The 14,355-nt window shown below is 42.9% G+C and overlaps 1 protein-coding gene across 1 annotated transcript; it reads left to right on the plus strand.

The window, feature by feature from the left end:
• Positions 1–7,573: 7,573 nt before the first annotated feature.
• Positions 7,574–11,319, plus strand: LOC120062315 (short coiled-coil protein B-like). Its single transcript, XM_039012188.1, has 4 exons — positions 7,574–7,706; positions 9,734–9,805; positions 9,913–9,993; positions 10,081–11,319. The coding sequence occupies exons 2-4, from the start codon at positions 9,787–9,789 to the stop codon at positions 10,221–10,223; spliced, it is 243 nt and encodes an 80-aa protein (XP_038868116.1). The 5' UTR covers positions 7,574–7,706; positions 9,734–9,786; the 3' UTR covers positions 10,224–11,319.
• Positions 11,320–14,355: the final 3,036 nt, after the last annotated feature.

Raw genomic sequence — 14,355 nt, forward strand, 5'->3', positions numbered from 1 at the left:
CAAATTATGATAATGTAGATAACCCTACTGTATTTTTCTTTTTGCTATCAGAAATAGACATCCACCTGTTTTCACTCAGCCTCCTAAAACAATCCCTCCTCAATATTGTGGGCGTGTTCTAGAAACTCAGCTCTGGGTCATTCATAATACAGGAACATACTTGTGGACAACAGGTGTAACTTGACTTTCCCTAAGGAAGTTATGCAAACCAACCTGGCGTTATTACCAAAATCATGACTACAGAAATAACATGAAGACAGCTTGTCTGTCGAAACGTTGGACATAAATATTTTTGCATCTGAGCTCCTAGAGTGTGCGGCTCTCCTTTATTTTCTTAAGTGAGACTTAGCATTGCCATATGGCAGTCTACACAGATATCTATGACATTGCTTATGGGAACAGAACCATGTACCCTTATGTAAATGTAATGTTGAGTTCATAAGATTGAAGTGTTGTTGGCACATGTTCCTCAGGATACCTGGCAAGAGGGTTGTGGCTGGCGAGAATGACACACAAGGTCATGCCGCCCATTGTCACTGGACCACCAGAGTTTGAGAGAACATTCCGGGCACAGTAAGAACTCTAAAGTTACTTGATTTTAGATGAACATGATGTCATTCTTCATTCTTAAATGCTGTGTCTGCATAACTCAATGCTGATGTGTGTGTGTGTCCCATTGCTTCCTGTCATCCCTATTCAGAAAAGTGTTGATTGGTACCCAGTCTTCTTAGTGGTGCTGTGGACTTCTGGACTGCTCTTCGGGGAGGTAATATGGCTGAGGTTTTGAGGCACATTTGTCAAACTCTTTCCCCAGAGGGCCGAGTGTCTGTGGGTTTTCGCTCCACCCTTGTACTTGATTGATGAATTAAGATCACTAATTAGTAAATAACTCCCCTCACCTGGTTGTCTAGATCTTAATTGAAAGGAAAAAACAAAAACATGCAGACACTCGGCCCTCCGTGGAATGAGTTTGACACCCGTGTTTTAAGGCATTCTTTACATTTTGTACCATAAAATACCACAAAATACTGTACATTTGTGTCTTCCTAGTGCTTGTAGTTCTTGGAGGTGTTGTGTGTGTGTGTATGGTGGCTCGACAAATGTATTTCAATGGATACGTCTTGTCCACTAAAACAAGGCAGGTTTGCCTGAAAAGGTGAACATGGTTAAGTCTGTACTGTATTCTGCCCCTCTTAAAGACCTGGCAACAAAGAAAGTATTTTTTAAACCTCACGCTTTGGGCTGGATGTGTTAATGTGTAGTTCATACATGCATAATCCATGAGCAGAATTACTCTCTTACCTCAATTCGCCATGACATCTCTACTTTGAAAGTGACTGTTGTCTTGAAGCTGTGCTATACCATTTTTCCTACCTTTCCCCCCACGTGGGCCAGCCCACTAGGAATTTGAGTTCTAGCAAATGAGCGTCAGACCCTCGTATTTGAGTGTGTGGTGGTTCATTTCTGTATTATCAAAAAATGAGGAGAGACAAACTTATCACACAAGTCAGAGTTATACTTAAACTAAATATTTATTCACTTATTAAGGAGAGCAGGTCACACACACACACACAAGTGAATGATGTGAGTGCTCTGCAACAACGATGGCTGGTCGACGAACCACCCTTAGATGATTCATGGAGAGCACCGACACAAAGGATACAAAGATCTTTTATAGTCTACATGACAAACAACAGATGTGTGGAATGGGTCGCAAGGTTAAGATTTGTATGAAAGAAATGAATAATTCACAGGAGACAGGATCTGCTGTAAAGACTGGTCTCATTGTGTGGAAACCAGGGTCTGGCCCCCAAAACAAGGTTCCTCTCATAATTATAGAAAACAGAAAGGAAAACGCAGCACACTGCTGCTCATGGTCCCAGGTGATATTTATTTACAACGTTTCGACCCTTAGGTCTACATTAGGCATCCATATCCCAGGTGGGGCTGGAAGGTTCTATATATAGGGGCAGTACTCAGTGACATCACTTCCTGAAACAGGATGTAAAAGAAAATGTATAACATAGTTTCACAATATTACCATTCAATGTATCAATATATATGATCATACACAGGGAATGTGATCAGTATTTACAGTAATATACATACACATACAATATTAAATTAGGATTAAAAAAACAACACAATTTAGACATTGAAACTATAAAAACGGTTTCAAGATGTGATGGTTATTAAGGACAAAACCTCCCTCTCTACAGATCTCTATAGGAAACCTAGGGACAGGAATACCCTCCTTAGAGGTGACAGCTTTCATCCACGTCCACTTATTAAAAGTCTCCCTATAAGTCAATTCAGTCGCATCAGAAGAATGTGCAGCTCTGATGCTTCTTATCAGGAACATTCCACGGACCTCACACAAAGGTTTAAGGAAAGGGGGTACAAAGACAATTGGGTAAAACATGTCAATGATCATTTTGAAGGACTAACAGTTGGATAGCCTTCAACCAAAAGTAAAAGAAAAAGCAGAACATGTCCAATCATGCTTTACGCAATACTCACCATTGGGGAAGGCATTTAAGGACATTATCAAGAAGCACTGGTAAATTATTGATACGGACCCACAATTGAAACCCATTTTTAAATATCCCCCCAAACGTGAGAGATCAAATCAAATTTTATTCATCACATGCACCGAATACAACAGGTGTAGGTAGACCTTAGAATGAAATGCTTACTTACGAGCCCCTAACCAACAATGCAGTTAAAAAAAAATACAGATAAGAAATAAAAGTAACAAGTAATTAAAGAGCAGCAGTAAAATTACAATAGCGAGACTATACAGGGGGGTACCGGTACAGAGTCAATGTGCGGGGGCACCGGTTAGTTGAGATAATATGTACATGTAGGTAGAGTTATTAAAGTGACTATGCATAGATGATAACAACAGAGAGTAGCAGTGGTGTAAAAGAGGTGGGGGGGGGGGGGGGGGGGGCAATGCAAATAGTCTGGGTAGCCATTTGATTGGGTGTTCAGGAGTCTTGTGGCTTGGGGGGTAGAAGCTGGGTAGAAGCCACTTGGACCTAGACTTGGCACTCCGGTACCACTTGCCGTGCGGTAGCAGAGAAGTCTATGACTAGGGTGGCTGGAGTCTTTGACAATTTTTAGGGCCTTCCTCTGACACCGCCTGGTATAGAGGTCCTGGATGGCAGGAAGCTTGGCCCCAGTGATGTACTGAGCCGTTCGCACTACCCTCTGTAGTGCCTTGCGGTCGGAGACCGAGCAGATGCAATACCAGGCAGTGATGCAAACAGTCAGGATGCTCTCGATGGTGCAGCTGTAGAACCTTTTGAGGATCTGAGGACCCATGCCAAGTCTCCTGAGGGGGAATAGGTTTTGTCGTGCCCTCTTCACAACTGTCTTGGTGTGCTTTGGACCATGTTAGTTTGTTGGTGATGTGGACACCAAGGAACTTGAAGCTCTCAACCTGCTCCACTGCAGCACTGTCGATGAGAATGGGGGTGTGCTTGGTCCTCCTTTTTCTGTAGTCCACAATCATCTCCTTTGTCTTGATCACGTTGAGGGAGAGGTTGTTGTCCTGGCACCACACGGCCAAGTCTCTGACCTCCCTATATGCTGTCTCGTTGTCGGTGATCAGGCCTACCACTGTTGTGTCATCGGCAAGCTTAATGATGGTGTTGGAGTCATGCCTGGCAGTGCAGTCATAAGTGAACAGGGAGTACAGGAGGGGACTGAGCACACACCCCTGAGGGGCCCCTGTGTTGAGGATCAGCGTGGCGGATGTGTGTTACCTACCCTTACCACCTGGGGGCGGCCCATCAGAAAGTCCAGGATCCAGTTGCAGAGGGAGGTGTTTAGTCCCAGGGTCCTTAGCTTATTGATGAGCATTGAGGGCACTATGGTGTTGAACACTGAGCTGTAGTCAATGAATAGCATTCTCACATAGGTGTTCCTTTTGTCCAGGTGGGAAAGGGCAGTGTGGAGTGCAATAGAGACTGCATCATCTGTGGATCTGTTGGGGCGGTATGCAAATTGGAGTGGGTCTAGGGTTTCTGGATCATGGTGTTGATGTGAGCCATGACCAGCCTTTCAAAGCACTTCATGGCTACAGATGTGAGTGCTATGGGTCAGTAGTAATTTAGGGAGTTTACCTTAGTGTTCTTGGGGACAGGCACTATGGTGGTCTGCTTAAAACATGTTGGTATTACAGACTCGGACAGGGAGAGGTTGAAAATGTCAGTGAAGGCACTTGCCAGTTGGTCAGCGCAAGCTCGCAGTACACGTCCTGGTAATCGGTCTGGCCCTGCGGCCTTGAATGTTGACCTGTTTAAAGGTCTTACTCACATCGGCTGCGGAGAGCGTGATCACACAGTCTTCCGGAACAGCTGGTGCTCTCATGCATGTTTCTGTTTTATTTGCCTCGAAGCGAGCATAGAAGTTGTTTAGCTCGTCTGGTAGGCTCGTGTCACTGGGCAGCTCTCGGCTGTGCTTCCCTTTGTAGTCTGTAATGGTTTGTAAGCCCTGCCACATCCGACGAGCGTCAGAGCTGGTGTAGTACAATTCGATCTTAGTCTGTATTGACGTTTGCCTGTTTGATGGTTCGTCGGAGGGCATAGCGGGATTTCTTATAAGCTTCCGGGTTGGAGTTCCGCTCCTTGAAAGTGGCAGCTCCTAGCTTTTAGCTCAGTGCGGATGTGGCGTCTGGTTGGTGTATGTACGTACAGCCACTGTGGGGACGACGTCATCGATGCACTTATTGATGAAGCCAGTGACTAATGTGGTGTACTCCTCAATGCCATCGGAGGAATCCCGGAACGTAGTCCAGTCTGTGTTAGCAAAACATTCCTGTAGCTTAGCATCTGCTTCATCTGACCACTTTTTTATTGATCTAGTCACTGGTGCTTCCTGCTTTAATTTTTGCTTGTAAGCAGGAATCAGGAGAATAGAATTTCAGATTTGCCAAATGGAGGGTGAGGGAGATCTCTGTACGCATCTCTGTGTGTGGAGTAAAGGTGGTCCAGAGTCCCCCCCCCCCCCCCCCCTCTGGTTGCACATTTAACATGCTGATAGAAATTTGGTAAAACGGATTTATGTTTCCCTACATTGAAGTTCCTGGCTACTACGAGCGCCGTTTTCTTGTTTGCTTGTGGCAGAATACATCTCCTTCAATGCTGTCTTAGTGCCAGCCTCTGACTGTATGTAAACAGCTACGAAAAATACAGATGAAAACTCTCTAGGTAGATAGTGTGGTCTACATCTTATCATGAGATACTCTACCTCAGGCGAGCAATAGCTCGAGACTTCCTTATATCGTGCACCAGCTGTTATTTACAAAAATACATAGTCTGCCGCCCCTTGTCTTACCAGACAACGCTCTTCTATCCTGCCGGTACAGCGTACAACCAGCCAGCTGTATGTTGACAGTGTCGTCGTTTAGCCACGACTCTGTGAAGCATAAGATATTACAGTTTTGAATGTCCCGTTGGTAGTTTAATCTTCCGCGTAGGTCATCGATTTTATTCTCCAAAGATTGCACGTTTGCTAGCAGAGTGGAAGGAAGTGGGGGTTTATTCTATCGCCTATGAATTCTCAGAAGGCAGCCCGCCCTCTGGCCCCTTTTTCTCTGCCTCCTCTTCACGCAAATCACGGGGATCTGGGCCTATTCCCGAGAAAGCAGTTTATCGTTCTCGTCGGGCTCGTCAGACTCGTTAAAGCGGAAAAAAGGATTTTGCCAGTCTGTTGTGAGTAATCACAGTCCTGATGTCCAGAAGTTATTTTCGGTCATAAGAGACGGTAGCGGCAACATTATGTACAAAATAAGTTTAAAAAATAAGTTACAAACAACCCAAATAAACAAACAAAAAACAAAATCGGTTGAGGACACGTAAAACGTCTGCCTTCTTCCGCGCCATTTTAATAATATTGATATTAGATTTTGTGGTTAAATCTGATTACCCACCAGAGAAAGGGGGAAACTTTTTTGGACAAGGTTCTGGAGCGTAATTACAAATGTGGCCAATGCAGCTTTACGTACAAATGCAACTTATTTACACACAGGACAAAGATTGAAAATCAAGGGCCTAATTACCTGCATGTCCATCAATGTTATTTGCATGTTGAAATATCCTTGTGGTCTGTCTTACATAGGGAAAACCCATAGAACCCTTAAGACACGGATCAATGAACAACGCAGCAATATACGGACAGGTGAGACAAAAAATCCGGTTGCTGTTCATTTTGCACAAGCTGGACATCCTATTAGTTCTCTGAGATACATTGGAATAGAAATGGTCAAGATGTCATGCAGGGGAGGGGACATTGAGAGGAAACTTCTTCAAAGGGAATCATCCTGGATCCACAGGCTGAACACTGTCTCCTCTTGGCCTTAACGAGGAGTTTGACTTGAAACTGTTTTTATGTCAAAATGTAGTTACAATATTCAATTAGGATTTTTTTTAATGTGCATGTATATTACTGTAAATATTGATCACATTCCCTGTGTATGATCATATATTTTGATACACTGAATTGTAATATTGTGAAACTGTTATACATTGTTTACCTGTTGTTTCAGGAAGTGATGTCACTGACTACTGCCCCTATATATAGGACCTTCCACCCCGACCTGGGATATGGATGCCTGATGAAGACCTAAGGGTCGAACCGTTGTAAATAAATATCACCTGGGAGAATGAGCAACAGTGTGCAGCGTTTTCCTTTCTGTTTTCCATGAGTCTGTCTACAACTCCAGCACCTGAGGAAAGTACCTGGATGTCTGTATGTTCTTCAGCTTTTGTCCTCTCATAATTATCCGAGCAATCTGAACCCTGGTACCTCCCTGCTATGGAATGCGGTCTTTAGGTTTTATAACCAAAGGCATGGTAAATCCACTGTCAGCATTAAGCTGATTACAATCAGAAGACAACGCACAGATGAGTGTTCTAAGAACCCTATTCTATTCCATAAAACAACCATTTTATGCAATTACAGTATTATAACATAATTTTGCTTTCACAAGTGACAGCTAGAAGAGACCTGTCCAGCGTTCTCCAGTGAGGTTGCAGGGCGGGCCCAACGGCTCAGTGGACACAGCAGAGAGAAAGAGCAATGACATGGGGCACATATCTGCTCATATGTGACGTAGTAGGCAATTTTCAGAACTATTGGCTAAAAGTATACAAAAGTACTGGAGAATCTGTAATGAATAGCTACATTAACTTACTCTGCTTGTCTGTGCTGAGAACCATCCATATTCTCCATTCTCCAAAATGGTTTCTATGATGCAAAAGCATTAGGAATAAATATTAACAAATGTATGGAGAAAATGCAATGGTGGTAGCATTTCTGTTTTGTGGTATACCCCTGTGCAACTCCAAAATAAAATTGAAATCTTAAAAAAAGCTTTTGACCACGCTTTTACGTGTCTTAACTGTCTACAACAAAATGCAATGTCGTTGACCAGCTGCAGCATTGTTTCAAAGGGGCTCGCAATAATGACCACAATCAATGCCATAAATACATTAGTATCTCCTGTAGATAAATTATGGCTCTGGTTACAATAATCAGTCTTACACCACCCTCTAGCGGACACACGAGGAACATCTCACGAAGGAGGCGCTTGACACATTAAATTACCTTGAACAGCTGCTGGCAGGATTGTTGAATTATTTTCTGACGTTTTCCCATTTCAGCACAACATTGCATATTTATTTTTTTTGTCTTTGAGGGTAAGTCATTTGAATATTTTCTATCAATTTCGACTTGTGTTGTTTTAATGGTTTTGTAGAAAGTATTGTTCTGGGTAGCAAATAAGACTGTTTCGCCAGCTGGCCTCTGTCGGCATAGCTAGCAAGATTAGCTACACAGTCTGCTAACTTTGGTACTAATTATTTGGCCTGGACACTGGTAGAATAACATAATTTATAACATTACCGGTGGCTACCCGATTCGTAAGTCAAAGTGTATAATATTAATAATGTTAGATTTTGGGTGGACAAGTGTTTCTAGGTTGTGATTGCGGGCAGACAATTGTTATTTTTAGCTAACGTTAGCTAGCTAGCTGGTTAAATTACATAGCACGCTAAATCTATGCTCAACTAGCGTTAGAGTAATAATCTTGTCAGCCAGTGTATCTGTAAAAAAAAAAATTTGCGATTTAAACAACAAAGCAAACCACGCCACTTTTATTAAAAAGCTGAATTGGGTCTGGAGAAATGTAACCACTCTCATATTCAGACGGAGCTGTGCAAGGAATGACCATCAGATTAAGGACTGACCATCCAAGAATGAATGGGTGTAGTTATATCATTAATAAAAGTCAAAATGGATGTAGCAATTCCAGATTGCTCCTTTTCAAAGTAGCTGAAATTAAATTTAGCCAACAACTAACTTATTCACAATGGAAGTGTACCACTTCGCTGCAAATTGAATGGAGCAGCGGTAACAAATGTAAGTCTACCAGTAGAGACCGTTGCATTGATTGTATTTAATAATTTACAGTCAATCCTAAAACTGTTGATCAATCCACACATGCAGGCGCCATGTCACAAACCTCTACTTTTCTGAACAAAAATATAAATGCAACATGTATAGTGTTGGTTTCATGAGCTGAAATAAAAGATCTCGAATGTTCCAAACGCACAAAAATGTTTACATCCCTGTTAGTGAGCATTTCTCCTTTACCAAGATAATCCATCCACCTGACAGGTGTGGCATATCAAGAAGCTGATCAAACAGCATGAGCATTACACAGGTGCACCTTGTGCTGGGGACAATAAAAGGCCACTCTAAAATGTCCAGTTTTGTCACAACACAATGCCACAGAGGTTTTGAGGGAGTGTGCAATTCGCATTGCTGACTTCAGGAATGTCCACCAGAGCTGTTGCCAGAGAATTGAATGTTAATTTATCTACCATAAACCGCCTCTAACATTGTTTTAGAGAATTTGGCAGTACATCCAACCTCCATCGCAACTGCAGACCCGCGTGTATAGCGTCGTGTGGGCGAGAGGTTTGCTGATGTCAATGTTGTGAACAGAGTGCCCCATGGTGGGGGTGGTGTTATGGTATGGGCAGGCATAAGCCACAGACAACAAACAGAATTGCATTTTATGTCAATTTGAATGCACAGAGATGCGTGACGAGATCCTGAGGCCCATTGTCTGGCCATTCATCCGCCGCCATTACCTCATGTTTCAGCATGATAATGCACGGCCCCATGTAGCAACGATCTGTACACAATTCCTGAAAGCTGAAAATGTCAGTTATTTCATGGCCTGCATACTCACCAGACATGTCACCCATTGAGGGATGCTCTGGATCAATGTGTACGACAGTGTTCCAGTTCCCGCCAATATCCAGCAACTTCGCACAACCAATGAAGAGGAGTGGGATAACTTTCCACAGGCCACAATCAACAGCCTGATCAACTCTATTTGAAGGGGATGTGTTGCGCTGCATGAGGCAAATGGTGGTCACACCAGATACTGACTGGTTTTCTGATCCACGCCCCTACCTTTTTTTTAAGGTACCTGTGACCAACAGATGCATATCTGTATTCCCAGTCATGTGAAATCCATAGATTAGGGCCTAATGAATTTATTTAAATTGACTGATTTCCTTATGAACGGTAAAATCTTTGAAATTGTTGCGTTTTTATATTTTTGTTCAGTATACATAAGAGTTGAACAGGTCAGTCAGGGGCCATTGACCCTTGCCTAAGATCCTATTCCTTCAAAATGTTTGTCCCCTTCCAGTGTCCCTGTAAGTCGCAGCCCTGCATTCCAAAAAGGAAGACGAGTACTTCGCCATGAGCTCCGACGGGGATGGTAAGAGCCTAAGGCTTGCTTCACATACTTCTGGGAAATGTGCAATGTCAACAGCATTTATTTCCTGTGGACATGTTTGTAATATAAATGCATTGTGTGTGTTGTAGGTGACATGGAGAATCAGGCTGAGCTGGAAGAAAAGACCAGGCTTATAAACCAGGTGTTGGAGCTTCAGCACACTCTAGAAGGTGAGACAGCTGGATGTTTGCAGACCGATGAAAGCAGCGGTAAATAATGTTAGTTATTGCAAATCCTTAAATCATTGTTGTTGTCAGACCTGTCGTCACGTGTGGATGCGGTGAAGGAGGAGAACCTGAAGTTGAAGTCTGAGAACCAGGTTCTGGGTCAGTACATCGAGAACCTTATGTCTGCCTCCAGCGTGTTCCAGACCACTGACACCAAGAGCAAACGAAAATAAGGGACCAGACAAGAACCGCCACTGCCCTCCTAAACCAACCCCCCTCTACCTTCAGCCCTCCTAACCCAAATACCACCCAATAAACCCCCCTGAACTACAGCTGGTAGAGTTTATGCCTTTGTCGTCATGACATCCATAGCCCTAGACCCTCCCCTCACTTCGCCACCTTTAAGACTTCTGCAGTGAAGCTCAATTGTTTACGTTGGGTTACTTTTTAACTTTTCTATTTATGTTACAGTATTATTGCCATTGTTACACAGTTGTTGTATCCGACTTTGTTATTTCTGGGTGTATATGTTTATTTTACGACACATAACCTCGCCGGAAGGAAGAGACGAGGGAACCGTGTCATTTCAGATTGCCTAGTAGTCTAAATAGGTTTGTAAAATTACGGTAACTATCCCAAAAGTCTCCGGTTTTCCAGAGATCTCAGTTAGAGTATTCCCAGATTTACTGCTTATCCACGTCTAATTACAGGAATCTTCCAGCCAGGATTTCTAGAAAAGCCAGGGAATTTGGAGAAAGTTACTGGAATTATGCAACCCTAAGGGCTCTCTATTCAATCCGCATTGCGGAAGTTCAGCTTTACAGCGTGATTGAAATTTAAAGGCAATGTTCCCGCTTTAGCAGAGACCTCATTCACGGTAAACGCTGCATATGTCGGCTCAATGGGAAATGACCTTTACATTCCTATCGCGGAATCTGTAACACTTCAGCTTTACAGCTTGAACAGAGCCCTAAGGTCATCATGTTTTAATATTGTATGCTTTAATATTGTTTGTCATCAATATTATTAGACTATGCTTTTAGGTCTAGGCTCAATTGCAATGATGATTCTCTCCACTGGCAAAGTTTTCATCAAACACACGATGTTAAAACAGAGTTCAGCCCTTGTATTTTCTACAATCAATTGTCATTGAATGAACAATTTGGGGCTTGCGCATGTGCATCAATGGTAGAGCAAGTTGATTCGTTGCATTTTTCAGCCAGTGGAAGTCACCCTAAACCTTGGTGTGTAGCCGTTGTGTACATTTGACCGTTATGTTCTTTTTTTAAATGCATTTGTTTTAATAAAAGTGATTTGCTTTTGAGTGTATGTGGTAGTATTCCTCTCCTGTGGTGTAGTCTCCACATAGTCCTCTCTAAACCACATCTCCAGCTTCCACATGGGCTCTAATGGTGCCCGGAAAGACAAATGAGGCACAGCCAGCTTTGTTCTGCATTTCACTGAGGTCATACTATATGTCCACAGCTAACACAAGGCTCAGTGTCTCAACAATCAGGAACATGTTCTTATAGTTAATATTATATTTAAAAATCTGTCATGTGCTGCTGGGGCCTGTGGTAGCCTGATTTTCAGTTGACATACCAATCCCTAGATTGATTGAACTTAAATCTATTGACCGCATCAAATGTATTTATAAAGCCCTTTTTACATCTGCCGATGTCACAAAGTGCTTATACAGAAACCCAGCCTAAAACCCCAAACGGCAAGCAATGCAGATGTAAAAGCACGGTGGCTAGGAAAAAAAACTCCCTAGGAAGAAACCTAGAGAGGAACCAGGCTATGAGGGGAGGCCAGTCCTCTTCTGGCTGTGCTGGGTGGAGATTATAACAGTACATGGCTAAGATGTTCAAATGCTCATAGATGACCAGCAGGGTCAAATAATAATCACAGCGGTTGTAGAGGGTGCAACAGGTGAGCACCTCAGGAGTAAATGCCAGTTGGCTTTTCATAGCCGATCATTCAGAGTTAGAGAGAGCAGGTGCGGTAGAGACAGAGAGGGTCGAAACAGCAGGCCTGGAACAAGGTAGCACGTCAATCCATTGAATTAGAAACTGAATTTCTCAGGGAGATTCTCAATTAGACCAAAGTCTGTCCTCTTCTCGAGTCCTCTGTGACCTGGAAACCGATAATTATGTAGCAGTGTCAATTTGTTAAGGTGGACGGAGGAGTTTACTTCTCTCCCCGATTGCCTCTGCCGGCCTAGGATACACAAATGTATTCTCCCGGCAGCTAACAAAGTGTTTTAATATCCGGAGGTGAGGATTGGCGCAAAAACCCATATTCTCCATAGAAGTGATTGTTGAGTTGACCCAGCTGCAAGACTTGTGCAGTAGTAGTGCCCCCTGCTGGGGAACATTAGCTGTGACTGCAAGTCGAAGTAAACTCGAGATCAAACTTGGGGAGAAATTGAGCTAACAATACTACTTACTCATCAACTATAATATCTGTAGATATTGTAAAGTCAGACAATTATAATCTAGTTTGTAGAGTAGAGAGAACCTGTATTTTCTACCTATGAAATATGGAACACATCACATAGATACAGTGGGGCAAAAAAGTATTTAGTCAGCCACCAATTGTGCAAGTTCTCCCACTTAAAAAGATGAGAGAGGCCTGTAATTATCATCATAGGTACACTTCAACTATGACAGATAAAATGAGAAGAAAAAAATCCAGAAAATCACATTGTAGGATTTTTTATGAATTTATTTGCAAATTATGGTGGAAAATAAGTATTTGGTCAATAACAAAAGTTTCTCAATACTTTGTTATATACCCTTTGTTGGCAATGACAGAGGTCAAACGTTTTCTGTAAGTCTTCACAAGGTTTTCACACACTGTTGCTGGTATTTTGTCCCATTCCTCCATGCAGATCTCCTCTAGAGCAGTGATGTTTTGGGGCTGTAGCTGGGCAACACGGACTTTCAACTCCCTCCAAAGATTTTCTATGGGGTTGAGATCTGGAGACTGGCTAGGCCACTCCAGGACCTTGAAATGCTTCTTACGAAGCAACTCCTTCCTTGCCCGGGCGGTGTGTTTGGGATCATTGTCATGCTGAAAGACCCAGCCACGTTTCATCTTCAATGCCCTTGCTGATGGAAGGAGGTTTTCACTCAAAATCTCACGATACATGGCCCCATTCATTCTTTCCTTTACACAGATCAGTCGTCCTGGTTCCTTTGCAGAAAAACAGCCCCAAAGCATGATGTTTCCACCCCCATGCTTCACAGTAGGTATGGTGTTCTATGGATGCAACTCAGCATTCTTTGTCCTCCAAACACGACGAGTTGAGTTTTTACCAAAAAGTTATATTTTGGTTTCATCTGACCATATGACATTCTCCCAATCTTCTTCTGGATCATCCAAATGCTCTCTAGCAAACTTCAGACGGGCCTGGACATGTACTGGCTTAAGCAGGGGGACACGTCTGGCACTGCAGGATTTGAGTCCCTGGCGGCGTAGTGTGTTACTGATGGTAGGCTTTGTTACTTTGGTCCCAGCTCTCTGCAGGTCATTCACTAGGTCCCCCTGTGTGGTTCTGGGATTTTTGCTCACCGTTCTTGTGATAATTTTGACCCCACGGGGTGAGATCTTGCGTGGAGCCCCAGATCGAGGGAGATTATCAGTGGTCTTGTATGTCTTCCATTTCCTAATAATTGCTCCCACAGTTAATTTCTTCAAACCAAGCTGCTTACCTATTGCAGATTCAGTCTTCCCAGCCTGGTGCAGGTCTACAATTTTGTTTCTGGTGTCCTTTGACAGCTCTTTGGTCTTGGCCATAGTGGAGTTTGGAGTGTGACTGTTTGAGGTTGTGGACAGGTGTCTTTTATACTGATAACAAGTTCAAACAGGTGCCATTAATACAGGTAACGAGTGGAGGACAGAGGAGCATCTTAAAGAAGAAGTTACAGGTCTGTGAGAGCCAGAAATCTTGCTTGTTTGTAGGTGACCAAATACTTATTTTCCACTATAATTTGCAAATAAATTCATAAAAAATCCTACAATGTGATTTTCTAGATTTTTTTTTCTCATTTTGTCTGTCATAGTTGAAGTGTACCTATGATGCAAATTACAGGCCTCTCTCATCTTTTTAAGTGGGAGAACTTGCACAATTGGTGGCTGACTAAATACTTTTTTGCCCCACTGTACTTATCACAGGAGGTTGGTGGCAACTTAATTGGGGAGGACGGGCTCGTGGTAATGACTGGAGCGGAATTGGTGGAATGGTATCAAATACATCAAACATGTTTTACATGTGTTTGATGCCATTCCATTTACTCTGTTCCAGCCATTATTATGAGCCGTCAAAAGTCCACTGCTACTTATACGTTAAAGGTTGGGAAA

This window comes from Salvelinus namaycush, chromosome 17 (assembly GCF_016432855.1).
Source record: "Salvelinus namaycush isolate Seneca chromosome 17, SaNama_1.0, whole genome shotgun sequence".
Taxonomy (NCBI): Eukaryota; Metazoa; Chordata; class Actinopteri; order Salmoniformes; family Salmonidae; genus Salvelinus; species Salvelinus namaycush.